The 15291-nt window shown below is 35.7% G+C and overlaps 1 protein-coding gene across 1 annotated transcript in view; it reads right to left on the bottom strand.

Moving 5' to 3' along the window:
- The window catches only part of LOC150076854 (poly(A) polymerase type 3-like), a 341061-nt gene that overhangs the window by 219738 nt on the left and 106032 nt on the right, over window positions 1-15291 (bottom strand). Inside the window, exon 6 of the mRNA XM_090386405.1 lies at window positions 2094-2147. Within this exon, the coding sequence (XP_090242531.1) occupies window positions 2094-2147 (54 nt within the window). The remainder of the gene's footprint in view (window positions 1-2093; window positions 2148-15291) is intronic.

Raw genomic sequence — 15291 nt, 5'->3', positions numbered from 1 at the left:
AGAAGGGTTCAAATTGAGTTAAAAAATAGGTCTCTCCATCATAAATCCAGAGTTGACAGTTTTATAAACTGTTAATGGCATCCCTCTCTTCCTAAGATGACATAAATTTAAATGGAAAAGGATGGCTGTGAGAGAGATGTGGAAAAATTTGTTTTCAGCCAGAGCAACTGATTGCTTGAACAAACTTCAGTATACTGTTGTGAAAGTGGGTAGTTTGAATAAATTTAAGCAAGGAATAGATAAATTATTAGAGGAGATGGAAAAATGATGCAGGCAGTTATCACATTTTAAAATAAGTGATTTTACTAAGCACCAAGTTTACATCAAATTTTGTTTCAAATTAGGGAAAAATTACAACAAAATTCCACAAAATATTAAAAACAGCTTTAAGAGATATGTTGTTCAAAACTTTTCAGTGGTTCATAAAGTTTAAAAAGGTCTGCTTGTCTTTGAACACGATCCTCACTCTGACTACCATCCAACTACAAAAAGCAATGATTCGTCACAAGTGTTTGTAATCTGGTCAGGACTGTTTGTAAGATTAACCATCCACAAAATTGCTATTTCTTATAAGACATGTCAATAAATAAATAACTCCAGATTTGAGAACATGATGTATTTCAGCAAATTTTGTGTCTTGCATCCTTAAATGTTCAGAGAGCATGGCAGTTCTTACATGTCAACATGCTGCTGCTAACCCATTCATCTTTGTTTTTTCCATCATTATTGTAATGAATCAGTGGTGCGTAGCTACCATGGAAAAAAGGCCCAGTCCTTCCAATGATCTCCGAAGAAGACTCCACCTTCTTCAAGGTACAAAAATATGTCTTGATCAAATGTGAAGATTGTACTAATCATAATTTTCGACTCAAAGCATTGTTCATTATGAATCTATCCCTGATGGTCAAATAATGAATGCTACAAAACAGTTCTACAGCAATTGCACAAGATGCTTTTATGGAGAAAGTGTAGGCTTCAGGGAATTTGAGCTTGCATCATGACTGTCCCTGCGGACTCAGCATTTTACATTCAAGATTTCTTGCAAAACATGCTGTCACTGTGGTCCATGATCTGCCAAAAAAATTACATTTACCCCACGATGATCCCCTCCAAGCTTAAAGCCCCCTTTCAATGCCAAAAATTTGCAGTGACTGAGGACATTATTCAGAATATGACACAGAAACTATAAGCAAATCCAAAAGAAGACTATCAGGAATACTTCCACAAGGTGCAGAGGCCTCAGAATCAGTGTATACAGTGTTAAATTACTTTGAAGGAGATATATCTGAATAAGCTGGTAAGCCTTCATCATTTCCTAAACATGATTTCAGTCCCTGAACTTTTTGATCACACCTCATGTGATCAAAAAACGTTTATTTATATTCAACTTTTTCGGTTTGTCTAGAAATTCTTCCATCTTTAAGAAAAATTAGGTAAAAATAACTTTACCTAATTTCACCTTCATTCATCAAATTACTAGACATTTACCTGAGACTGCATGGATAAGTTTTCTAAACAAACCAAGAAAGTAGTGTGTATGTGTACTAGTGTGCATGTTTTGTCTTGGAAACTAGTATTTCTAACTACACACATGACACTGCACTGATGGAATGTTTACAAACCCAATAAAGAGAAAGAGGACTACTCTTGAAATGGTTGTAAGGATGACAATTCTTCATAATGAATATAGGATAATATGCATCTAAGGCCATACTGAGCTGAAGTATCACTAAGCAGAAGAAACATGCATTTCTTCTTATTATTTAAATTTCAGTTTGCTAAGCCCATGGTAACAAACTAGAATCTCAAATGTTTAATTCAATTACCATTCACATAACATGAAATGTTCGTGTCAGATTTATTTTAAAGCTATAATAAAAATTTACTCCAAAGGGGCTTTTCCCCCCCTTATTTTTGTTACACAAGATGAAAGGTACATAAATTTTATGTAATCTTAAAACTTACATTTATCCATAAATTTTTCTTTTAAATAAAATCCTATTGGTTTCTACAAAAATAACAAAGAATATTTAAACATTCTAAGAGAATATCATTCCCATTCATATATTTGTCCCCTTATCCAAACAACTTACCTCAATCCCATCAAATGTCATCTTAATTACAGGTACATAAGCTTCTTCAACAGCCTGAAAAATGATTAATTATATCTGTTAACAGTCACACGTGAATACCACAAAGTTATTGTGAGATTTAAAACAATAAAAACAAGCAAAGTAACGCAAAAAAATAAATATTGCTGGCACATGGAATTCTGTTAAATGGAATATTAGCAAAGGAAAATAAGATATGCCAACCAAATTTTGCTTGTGTTAACGGTAAAAATAACCAATTTGAAGAGACTGTTCTGGGTGTTAGAATAAACTTGTTTCCATTTGCCATCTTGAGGTTACAAATGTGCTTCGGATATCCATAAGAAAGAAGTTAAATGCCATAAAATATCAGATGAATCACTATATGTACCATGGAATTATAAAAGTGGGTGTTCACTGGATGATATTCATGTTAGAGAGCTGGGGGGAAAAACCTCACAGGATAATCCTCTTGGTGACTGGAAGAATACTTAATGGCCTTTTCAATCAGAGCTGTAGTTAGCTGATCCTATGCAGATGGAGTAAAGTCCTGCATCAAATGAGCTATTCCAGTTCCTCCCCCCCCCCCTATAATTTTTCTATAATTTTTTATACAACACAGTTCTGTTAAATATAAAATAAATACACCAAGTTTTTAAATGTGATAATTAGGCTACCTGCCTTGAACAGTTTTAGGAATACTATTGGTATTCTTGATAGTCTCTAAGCATGCTGTTAAAACCATGAATGTATTATGGTCTTAGAAGCATGTGTTCACTGGCTGATTTGCAAGTTGTGTAGCAAGAAAAGCAAGAAAAATGCACAGGGAACTCCTACACTTCATATGAAATCAACTAACTGCAGCCTTGAATGAAGAGAACTTTAGAAATTCTTCCAGCTGAATGAGAATCAAACCCAGATTTTCCAAGATGAGTGACAGATGGCAGAGCAGTTTAGGAAAGTTAATTCTAGCTAAGAACGCATGGAGGAAAGTCCTGGTAATAACATTCCTTCCTGCATTTCATTCATAACACTTAGCAAGTTATAATTCACAGAACTTTTCATTAAAATTTTGATAAATAAATGATAACTATCAAGTAGGCACACAACAATTTTAAATGCTTATACATGTAACCATCAGAAAAAGTAAATTATCTGCTCTGATGTTTTAATGACCTATGTCCCAGGAATCATTAAATTTTTATGAAATCATTTCACATTTTTCAAAAGGAATTAGCAACAATCTGATATCCTGAAACCCTGCAGGTTTACAGCACTGTCAAGGTCCTGACATACCACCATTACACTATGAGACCAGTATCTAATTAAATTAAATACAATCCTTAATGTTACATGAAATGTGCAATATTCCTAAACAAGTTAACCTGGAGGCAAGCACTCAAGGTCTTTGAGACTGTGCCCAAATTTCAGCAATTTTGTGCTCTTCATCTACTCTATCCACACAGCTAAAGTTCTTAATATAGGCAGTTCTCGCTTTACGAGTTTCCGGGTTAACGAGTTTTTTCCCCCAAGTATCAACAAAATTGAAAATATGAACATTAATTGCAAAAAATGAATGTTAAGCATTCATAAATAATACATTCCAAACCACGTTTGTAGCTATACAATAGTGTACCCCGCTTTACGATATTAATCAATTCACAGAGACACCGTTGTATCATTAAAATATCGTAAGGTGAACCCAATAACACATTGTTTTTTGGTAATTCGTTTCAAGATCTAGGAAGCTGAAATTTTCGCTGTATAACTAAGCTATTTATCTCTCTAAAATATCGTGTTTAAGGTCACAAGCATGACTTTAAGACAGTATAAAAGGTTGTGAGCATGGTTTGTAAATTGTATTAGTTACCAATTCAAATCATTAAAATGCATTACACTTTCACCATATGTTCCGTTATAAGAATCAATTTTAAACACCTTTGATATTTTTCTACAGCACATTTCTGGAGGTCACGACCATAAAACAATAAAAACAATTTGCACTTTCTCGTTTATTGGGCTTTCCTGTTACTTACTGCAAGCAATTATAAATGGCTAGTAAACTCGATCTTCTTGCATTTGCAAAAATACCGACAGCTAAAATTGTATGGTTTTTTACGTTATTATGGTGAAATGTGTTTCCCCTTCCATCTTCAATCGTATAAAAAACAAATAAATTTTCAGAACTTCTCTTCATTCCTTTTTTTTTTTTTTTTTTTTAAGCTTCGTAAACTTGTTACTCCACGCGAATCGTGTTAGTTGCAATTTGTGTGTGCCTGTTAAAAAATGGGGGGATTGCAACTCAGTAACGCATTGCAGCAATGCCTGCGAGTCCAAACACACACTAGGCATTTCTTTTGTGGGTGGAATGATAGCGACACTAAGAGTTGTTTACGTTCAGTGCGCCATCTTGGTTTCATTGTGAATTTTCCCTCAATTGTTAATGGGTTACACAGTGTTATTATAGTGCTATTTCTCATTAATAATAATAATTTTTGTGTAACCATGAGCTCTAAACATAGGGAAGTGGCTGTTCCGGGGGAAGGGGGTGCCAAAAAAAGTGTAAAACACTAACAATTAAGGAGAAATTGGGTGTGGTTTGTTGCATGGAGTCTGGTGAGCATCGGTCGGATGTGTGTAAGGCGTTGAGTTTATCCCCTTCTACTGTATCAACGATTATGAACAATGTCGATAAAATAAAGCGTACACACACACAGGGATAGATAACAAGTGTGTCATCCTCCAGAACAACTTATTCATTCAGTGAAACAATGGAAAAAAATGGAGAAACTGTTAGTGTTGTGGGTTGACAATATGAACCAAAATAATGTTCCTGTTACACAGGTGGTAATTCTGGGCAATGCAAAGTCACCATTTGATAAAATATGTGAGGAGTCTGGTAGCATTGAAACATTTATGGCCAGCAATGGGTGATTTCATCGGTTTAAAAACCGTCCTAAAATTCACAATGTGAAAGTGTCTGGTGAGGCTGCTAGTGCTGACATTGTGGTGGCTGAAGAGTATCCTTCCAAATTTAAACACTTAATAGACAAAGGCAACTACCGCCCTGATTTAGTTTTTAATTTGGATGAAACGGGGCATTATTGAAAAAAAATTGCCAAGTAGGATGTACATCGCCTATGAGGAGAGGTCTTCCACTGGTTTGAAGGTTGCAAAAGATCAGTTGACATTGCTTCTGGGTGGCAATGCATCGGGAACATTTAAACTTAAACCGATGTTGGTATACCAATCAGAGATGCCTCGTGTAATGAAGGGCATGTGGCTCAGACAATTTTTAGCAAATGGTACACCTCGTACTTTTGTCCAAAGGTTGCTCAGTTTTGTGCAGCAAATGGCTTGCCTCCCAAAGTCATGTTGGTGCTGGACAATGCCCCGGGACACCCAGCCAACCTCCAAGAAATCCACAATAACCATTTGGAAGTTGAGGTTGTGCATTTACCTTTACCTCCCAATACAACTTCACCTTTGCAACCGATGGATCAGGGTGTAATTGTGACCTTTAAGGCGTATTATTTGCATACGACTTTCAAAGGGATTATTGAGGCAGCTGTGCAGTCTGATATAACTGTGAGGAACTACTGGAAGTTGTATAACATCCTGAATGTCATCACAAACATTGATTCTGCCTGGGAGGATGTGTCACAGTCCTGAATGAATGGCATCTGGTGTAAACTGTGGCCCAAAACAGTGACTGATTTTGTAAGGATTTAGATAATTTCGGAAGTGGCTAAAGATGTTAGCACTGACAACGCTGATCCAGATGATGTTGACCAGTTGCTGGAGAGTCACGGTGAGCCACTTTCGAGGGAGGAATTGGAGTAACTGACTGTGCAACTTCAACAACACATGGCTGACACACCGGATGGAGTGAAATAAATAAATTTTTCTGTTTATACTCCGGCACAACAACCAAGTCAGTAGAGTTTACAATAAATCATCAATACAAATATTTATCGTATTTAGTAGTCACGGGCTTGAACCCCGGTCCACTCAAGGAATGCGTGCTATGCACTCTCACTCTTGACCACTGGGCTACGTCAGGAGTTGGAGCCAATCAGAACATTAAAAACGAAACTTATTCAGAGTGCTCTTACCAAAATTCTTAGTGCATTTGATGAACTTTGTAATAATAATCCTGATTGGGAATGTAGACATGGCATCCAGGTGTCAACATGATGTTGAAGCCCTACTGTGTCATGCCAGACGTCAGTACTACAGTTCTTGACAAAGAAGTGAAAGGAACCCTCAGAACCTGATGACTCTCAACCAGGAACCTCCCATTAATGTTGTTCCATTATGCCATTGTCACATAAAATATCAGTGAAGTAAATACATACTCAAGAGATGACTCCACAGGACCAAAGTAAGTTAAAATTTTATTTTATTAATTGTTTTATGTACAAGTATAAATAAAACATGCATTAAATGTTTAAAATATTTAATTATTTATAAAGAACAGAAATATTAGTACATACTTGGGAAAATTTTGGGAATTTTGGAACCTATCTCATTCAATTACATTATAATTTAGTCTTGTTTTATGACTTTTCATTTTACGACCGTTTTGCTGGATAATGCAGTTTACTTATTTCTTCCTAGACCTTAATAAAATTGAAATATAGTAGGCCCTCAATTTAACAGACTTCGGATTTAACGGACAAAAAATTTCTGTCATAAAAGAAAAATTTAGAATCTATTTATATCTGATAGCATTGCACATCTGTCTTTCTTCTATCAGACAGATGTGCTGAAAATTCCTTCTAATGAAATAAAGGCTATTTTACTGCTAGATAATGTACCTGCTCACCCTAATGTAGGCGCCTCCGTAGCCAGGTGGGAAGGAGCAGCAGTGCGTAGCACACGCTCCTTGATTAGACCGGGGTTCGAGCCCGTCACCACCAAATACGGAGGATGCGGAAAGGTCAGGGAATGACCACCGCATATCTCGGAGCAATATGGCCTTAGTTGCTAATGCTCCTAAAAACCAAATAACAAATAACACCCTAATGCTGAGAGGTTAGTTAGCAGGGATGGGAGAATTAAAAGTGTTTTTCTGCCTCCTAACACTACTTCACTGATACAGCTGATGGATCAGGGCGTAATCGTTGCATGTAAGAGGTTGTATAGGAAGAAGGTTTGGGAAGAGGTGACTTTTGTTTTGGAAGAAACAGAAGATACAAGAGGCATCAGGACACTGCAAAATTTACATGCATACATCAGATCCGCTATCTTCAACTTATCAGCTGCGAGGGAAGATATGAAGATTACTACCTTAGCTACCTTAGCCAATGCTTGGAAGAAGTTGTTGTATGACGTAGAACCTGAAATGGACTTTGAGGGAGTTGAGGTGTCTAATTTTCGGGACACTTTTCTGAGGGGCAGCAACAAAAATACAACTGAGAATGATGGGGGAACAGTGGCTCAAAAATGAAGGTGATCCAGGCTATCAAATTTTTTCTGAGGTAGAGATTGCAGAAAATGTTCTTCATGGAGATGATGTTGTTTTAGGATTTTATGCTGCATTAGCATCTAAGGCTATAATGCACCTCTCCATGGAAAACAAGAGGACAATGACAAAGATGAAGAATCAGTTGCACCTCATTCTAAATTGTGTTTTAAAACAACATATGGATGATATCATACATTATATTGAATCATCATCAGACCCTGGTGTGCTTCTTTATTATGAATATTTTAGAGAATTTCGATCTATGGTAATAAGGAAGCAGCACCAAGGTGTAAGGCAACTGAAGCTTGATGATTTCTTCAAGACCACTTCACCAACTGGACCTGTTTCACCAGAACCCTCTACCAGCAAGGAATTACCACCTCTCCCTCCATATGACAGTTGTTTCCGACTCTGAAAATTGTGATTCTTTCAATTAAGTTAATATTGAATATTATGTATCTTTTTTTAATGTTTTTTATTCAATGGAGTTTAAGAATTTTGAAGTATTTTTCCCCTCTAAAATGGATTTAAATGAAAAAAAATAATTTTCACATTGAAAACAACTTTGTGTGAGCTTTAAGAAAAAAAAAAAAATAATAATAATAAAAGTGGTGGAAACACTCCATTAGTTACATTGTATAGTTTTTGATGTGTTTAATTAAAATAAAGTTTGGTTATTGTTGTAAATTTATTTTTATATTTTTAACAGATGTTTTAGTGGTATGTATAAATTACTCAATGTACATTATATTTTATTCACACTTATACATTATAATAACATTTTAATACATCCTTTACATTGTAAGCTTGTTATTAATATATGTTTTTAAAATACATTCAATTTAACGGACTTTCAGCAATAGCAGACACCCCTTTCCACAATTAGTCTGCTAAATCGATGGCCCACTGTATAACATGTATTTAATGTTTATACTGGAATTAATTACAAACTTAATTTCTTCAAGACCATTTCATTCTTGAGCATCTACCATCCATTTCTCTAATCAGTGCGTAGCAACAAAATATATCTAGTGCTCCAGCTACACAATATACAAGATATGGATAGTCACTACGTATGAAAAATATATTAATAATAACTAAGGGGCTTAGTCAATGACTAGTAACATATTGCTACTATATTATTATTGACAAATCTGAATTCAGCACGATACTTGTTAATGTTTGACCATTTTCATACATTCTTATTAGTTTAATTTTCTGATCCAAATTGATCGCTTTCCTTTTGCTAGTTGATGTACTAGTACCGCTGTCACTTATTCTCTTAGTTGGCACCATGATAATGGTCAAAATGAAAGTTTCTGTAAAGAACTTCACAGGCAAAAACTCACTATTATCACCCCGCACAAGCTCACATTTTACTAAAGTAATTTCTGGAGATCAACAAAAAACAGAAACAATTTGCACTTTCCGTGTTATTGGGCTTTTCTGTTAGCACAATCTATTATAAACGGGCAGTAAACTTGATCTTATTGCATTTGCGATAATAATACCGATAGCTGTAATTCTGTGGGTTTTTACGTTATTATGTTGAATTGTGTGCCCCGTTCACTGAAATCTTCAGTCATATAAAAAAAAAAAACCATAAATAATTGTAAGAATCTTCTCTTTTTTCCTATTTTTTTGCTTGCTACTCCGATCTCACTTGTGCAATTTATGCATGCCATGATCGTCGTTATAGATTGCTTATTATTATTTTTTTTTTGTTGTTTTAAATTTTACAATCCTAAAAATAAAAAAAAATAGAGTGAAAAAAAATTTACGTAAATCTGTAGTTGCGTAAGTTGGGGACTTACTGTATCGAAAAATGTTCAGCAACCTACGTAAAAAAAAATGGCAATAGATAAAAAAAAAACTTACCACCTACTACTCGTTTGTCCAATACGATGCTTCCCTTTATTTTTTGCAATGTCAATTTTAAATCTAATAGCTTCCCTTTATTTTTTTCAATGTCGCGTTTGGTTACCAACATTATAATGGTTCATTAGAGATTTAACGGATGCGCTGTTTTCAAACTTTTGAATAATTTCAAATCTTTGTTTAACTGAAAGCGCAACTCTTTTGCGTTTACTCATCATTTTTGCGATTTCTAAAAAAAAAAAAAAATTATGATTTCTAGTTGGTTTTTTTTTATTTTTTTTATTTGGAGTCTTGATTGTTATGTTATTTGGTTTTTAGGAGCATTAGCAACTAAAGCTATATTGCTTCGGGATATGCGGTGGTATTCCCTGACCTTTCCGCATCCTCCGTATTTGGTGGTGACAGGCTCGAACCCCGGTCTAATCAAGAAGCGTTGGAGCCTTGAAGTGACCTGGTTAATCCGATCCTGGTAAATTGACAGTCTGCTGTATACCAACTATATTGGGTCCCTTCATCAGCTGGCACTACAATGGAACATCAAATGATGCCGGGTATGGTCACGTATTAGACAGGGAAGTACGTGCAGGCAGTTGGTGATCGTTATGGAGGCAGTTGTCTTTCAATAGAAGACAAAACAATGTAATTATTTACCTACGCATTTGTAGAGACGTAATTGTCCTACCCTCTTTTCCCACTACCTTGAATAAATATCATTAGGAGGAAAACTTTTTTAATGTATAGAGAGATAATAAATAAATAAAAATAAATAATAATAATAAGAATTGTCACTTCTATTTGGCAATTTTGTCATTACATCAGATGGACAGACATAGAAAGAAAACAGGCACTTTATGCATACATGCTAATACACCTAAAAATGGACAGAATTGATTGTTGCCATGAATAAATGTTAGGATATGAAGGCAGGCACTGTTATTTAGAATTTGCCGTCAAGAGCATTTCAAAAAGTGTATCAGAAAGATATTTGAATTTTTTTTTCCACCTGGCTGAATATCCTCTCACACTCCACACACTGCCTTAAGGAACTGTTAAATTTCAAGCATGCCTTTATATAATTTGTTATATTTCATGCTTCCTCATGTACTTGTCAGTTCCCTAACCAAGGAACAAATGTTCATCAATTCTATCTTCTTTCATTATTATGAAAGAACTTATATAATGATAATGCAAAATAGCTATCTCTTTATGTGTCAGTGATATTGAAAAGTACTGAAAATTGCATTCCCTCCCCTTTCTTTTTTTTGCAAAATTGATTCATTTTAATCTGATAAAAAAAATTCTTTTATTAGCACTATTAGATGGCAAATTGGTTCTCTAAATGCAATGGAATTATATATATAGTGGATTCCGGTTATTTGGGACACATCAGCATTAGTGCATTTTGGTCCAATTAAGCGGCTGCTCCATTATGCTAAGTTTCACATAAACAGTTAAAAATACAGTATCAATCGTAATGATTGATTCTCTGTGAGATCAAATCACGTTACGATGGACTCACCATAGTAAAGTAGAGTTCACTATATGATATGTAGTAAGCGTGTGTCACTGTGATCACGTTAGTGAATTGAATTTTAATTCTATTAAATAGCAATTCTGAAAAGCGAAAATAGGAGGAATATTATCCACAGGCTATGAAAGTAAAGATATATTAAGCACAGATTTACACTTTATTACCTTACCAATTAAAAAGTTAAATGATATACGAAAATCGAAAGAATATTTTCCACAGGTTAGCAAAATAAAAATAAATTTACTCTTACATGCATAGCGTAATTAATACGGACTGTAACATACTAACTAGTTGATATTCCGGTTCACTGACATTTGGGTGGGGGTGGGGGGATTAAAATTTAAAACATTAAAAAAGATAAGCAATCAATAACAAAGAACACAGCATGCACAAATTGCAACTAACATGATACGTACAAGTGAGATATGGAGTAAGCTTAAAAAATTGGAATGACGAGAAGATTCTGAAAATTTGTTTTTTTATATGATTGAAGATTTCATGGAAGGGGAAACATTTCACCATAATAACGTAAAAACACACAGAATTCCAGCTGTTGGTATTATTGCAAGCAAATTCAATAAGATCAAGTTTACTCTCGGTTTATAATAGATTGCACTAACAGAAAAGCCCAATAAACTGGAAACTGCTAATTGTTTGTATTGTTTTATGGTTGTGACCTTCAGAAATCGAACCAGATCAAGTAGTATGGTCAGCAACAATTGTAGTGTAATCTCAAGTGCTCCGATCTTCTGCCCCGATTAAACGGCATCTTGTCCCAATTAACAAAGAAAACCCTGGATATTTTCTCGATCTGGTTCTGTTCTTTTAAGATTTGTCCCATATAATTGGAATCCACTGTACAGGTGACCTCCGCTTAATGCTGATAGTTCGTTCCGGGAAAACAGAGCGCTAAGTGAATCCGCGCTAAGCGAGTGCCATATTCCCATAAGGTAACATATGTATTTGTGATTTGCGGTCTATTCCATAGGATATTTTCTAATCAATAATAAATGGTAGTGAAAATATGCACCAATGTCGATTAAAAATATTTAATATTCAAAATTTTGTACATATAAAATATTCTACATTATATACACATAATTATGAGGTAATTAACTAACGAAAATCATGAATTTATTAATTCGATGGCCCTGTGCTCTCGAGCTTTCGTATCTTTAGACTGAAAAATGAGTCGATTTTGGGTTGTGCTTTGGCCTTCTTCCTCTCATTGTACAACAACATGTAGGGATTCATTTCTTTCTTCAAATTTCTTATTACCTTGGCACTTCGTTCCATGTCAGGGTCATTCTCCCGGAAATAATCACACATTTTTTCGAAGTGTTCAAAAGCTTCACTAAGTCCTTTTGCAGTCAGTGACTTCATCAGTTCTTCATCTATAGTATCTTGATCATCATCTCCCTCAATAGCAAGCTCTTGTTCTTTTATAATTTCCATTAGTTCTTCATTAAAGAGGCCATCCCTGTCGCTGTCGATCATCTCTTGTACGATGTCTTTGTTAATTTTGTGTAATCCTGCTTCTTTTCCGAGCTCAACAATTTGTGTTTTAACATTTTCAACGGAATCATCAGGTTCCTGGGAATGCTTTATGCAATTTTTCCAAACTTTCCTCCACACTCCATTCATGGTTTTCTGAGTCACTTCATCCCAGGCACTTGAAATGTTGTAGATGGCGGTTTTAATGTTATAGGATTTCCAAAACTCCTTTAAACTCGGTACATTTTCAGTGTTGATGGCTTTAATAGCTTGGGAAAAGGTGTTCCTTATGTAGTACGCTTTAAATGTGGCAATTACTCCTTGGTCCATTGGTTGGATCAGAGACATAGTGTTTGGAGGCATGTAAAAAACTTTTATGTGATTGTTCAAGTCTTCTAAGCTCTCTTTGCTTGGGTGTCCTGGCGCATTGTCCATGATTAGAATAGCTTTATAACCAATGCTATTTTTTGCACAATATTTTTCCACTGCAGGACAGAAGAACTCAGCATACCAATCAATGAAAAGCAATCTGGTTACCCAAGCTTTTTTATTAGCCTTCCAGATGACAGGTAGGTTTGATTTAGCTAAACCTTTAAGAGCCCTTGGATTTTCGGAATGGTAAACTAAAAGGAGTTTTAATTTAAAATCCCCCGCAGCGTTACCACCCAACAACAAAGTTAACCGATCCTTCGCCGCTTTGAAGCCTGGCATGTTTTTTTCTTCTTTTGATATGAAACTTCTTTTAGGCATTCGTTTCCAAAAAAGACCTGTTTCATCTATGTTAAAAACTTGTTGAGCAGTATAACATCCCTCTTCAATAATTTTAACAAATTCTTTTTTGAAAGTTTCAGCTCCTTGTTGATCTGCACTTGCAGCTTCTCCCTGTATTGCTACGTTGTGCAGGTTATAGCGCTTTCTAAATCTATCAAACCAGCCCTTACTAGCGTTAAATGGTTCCACATTTTTTTTCGGGGTGAGCTTCCTTTAAATTTTCATATAGGCTCTTCGCTTTTTCTTTAATAATAATTGAACTTAACGGAATTCTACGTTGAATGTTGTCTTCAATAAAATTATTTAGAAGTTTCTCCATTTCAATCATAATAGCCGGCCTAGCCCTGGTCAATTTAGTTGCCTGCAGGGGAACAGCTGTTTTTCCAGCTGCTAAAATTGATTCTTTATTTTTTATGATTGTTCTTACAGTTGAACCTGCCAGTCCTAAATTATTGCACACATCCACTTGTCTTTGACCGGAATCAATTCTCTTCAAAACGTCTAATTTAATTTTCAAACTCAATGTTTTTCTTACCTTTCCAATCTTTGCACCGCGTCCAGACATTGTTGCTTTTTCATTCTTATCCGCCATAACTCTCTGCAAATGTAACTGCGCTGCACTGATTGTGATACGATGTTCGAGTACAGTAAACTGTCTGTATGTCTAACACTGTATGCACTGAACGATATCCATAATTCCTCTGGCAAGTGAGCTGAAGACGGTGACAAATGTTTTATTTATCTGAAAAGTTCGATTTTACCGTGCAGTAAAATCAAATGGTTGTTTATTGCACGAAAATACTGTAATAAATTATGGTGTGAGTCATGGAGAATGTTTATGGAATTTCCAAAACAGTAAAACAAACAAATTTTATGTACTTCGGGTGACCACAAGGTCAGAGGAGTTCAGAAGACAAGAGAATACTGTACAAGAAACAGCACCGCATTTAGCACTCATGGGATTGATTGTGTGAAAAACATTTCGCAAGTTATAGTTCCCACAGTAAAACAAAAGAAGAGATAGGGAGTAAATCTATATTTAGTATCTTTCTATTACAGGTCAGAACAGAAAATGCAGACTTCGTAACAGCATATGACACTGGATGGTAAATTTTTTCAGCTTGTGTACTAAAAAAGAATTTCTCCCTTGAAACTATCCACACCAAGAAAACAGAGCATATTGAAAGTTTCAATTTTGTACATAGAAATTATAAAAATAATTACTGTAGTTAATTTCATTGTGGCTATTTTCTCCTTTTGCCAAGAAAAAAAAAAAAAAAAAAAAGGTTCAAAACAGACTGGACTGAAGACGGATTTGCCAAAAATTCAATCTGTATGCTAGTAAAATAGCGTTATAGTGAGTTTTGACAGCATTATAGTCAGATATGGGTTATAATATAAGAACAGCGTTATAGCGAATCAGCGTAAAGCGAACCACGTTATAACAGGGGCCTGCTGTATATCTACACCGATGAGCCAAAATATTATGACCAGCGAGTCATGCAAATCGAAGCAACTGCAAGTGAACTACAGCGTGTGTGCAGGTTGGGACACGGTATAAAAAACACCTGGTGCTAAGATCCATTAATCAGTTACTCTTGTTCTTCAGATGGGAAATGCAGCGAACTTAAGCGAGTTTGGCAAAGGCCAAACTGTAATGGCCAGACAACTGGGTCAGAGCATATCAGAAACGGCATGGCTGGTGGGGTGCTCACGGCCAGCCATGGTTAGTACCTACCAAAAGTGATCAGAAGAGGGGAAACCCAAGAACCGCCAGCGAGGTGTTGGATGACCACGGCTCATCAATGCTTGAGGTGAGAGAAGGCTCTCCTGGATGGTACGTGGCAAAAGAAGAGCGACTGTGGTGCAACTTGCCGGTAATTGGAATGCTGGTGACGGGAGTAATGTGTCCCAACACACAGCACATTGAACCCTGCTGAAAATGGTGCTGCATAGCTGCAGGCCGCTCAGAGTGCCCATGCTAACCACGGTTCACCGGCGACAGCACTTACAATGGGGATGCATGCATTGAAACTGGACCTTGAGTGATTGGAAGA

The sequence above is a fragment of the Mastigoproctus giganteus genome, chromosome 12, assembly GCF_048544385.1.
Source record: "Mastigoproctus giganteus isolate SK-2022 chromosome 12, ASM4854438v1, whole genome shotgun sequence".
Classification (NCBI taxonomy): domain Eukaryota; kingdom Metazoa; phylum Arthropoda; class Arachnida; order Uropygi; family Thelyphonidae; genus Mastigoproctus; species Mastigoproctus giganteus.
Note: the sequence above shows the minus strand (reverse complement) of the source record. Positions and strands in the feature narration are given on the sequence as shown.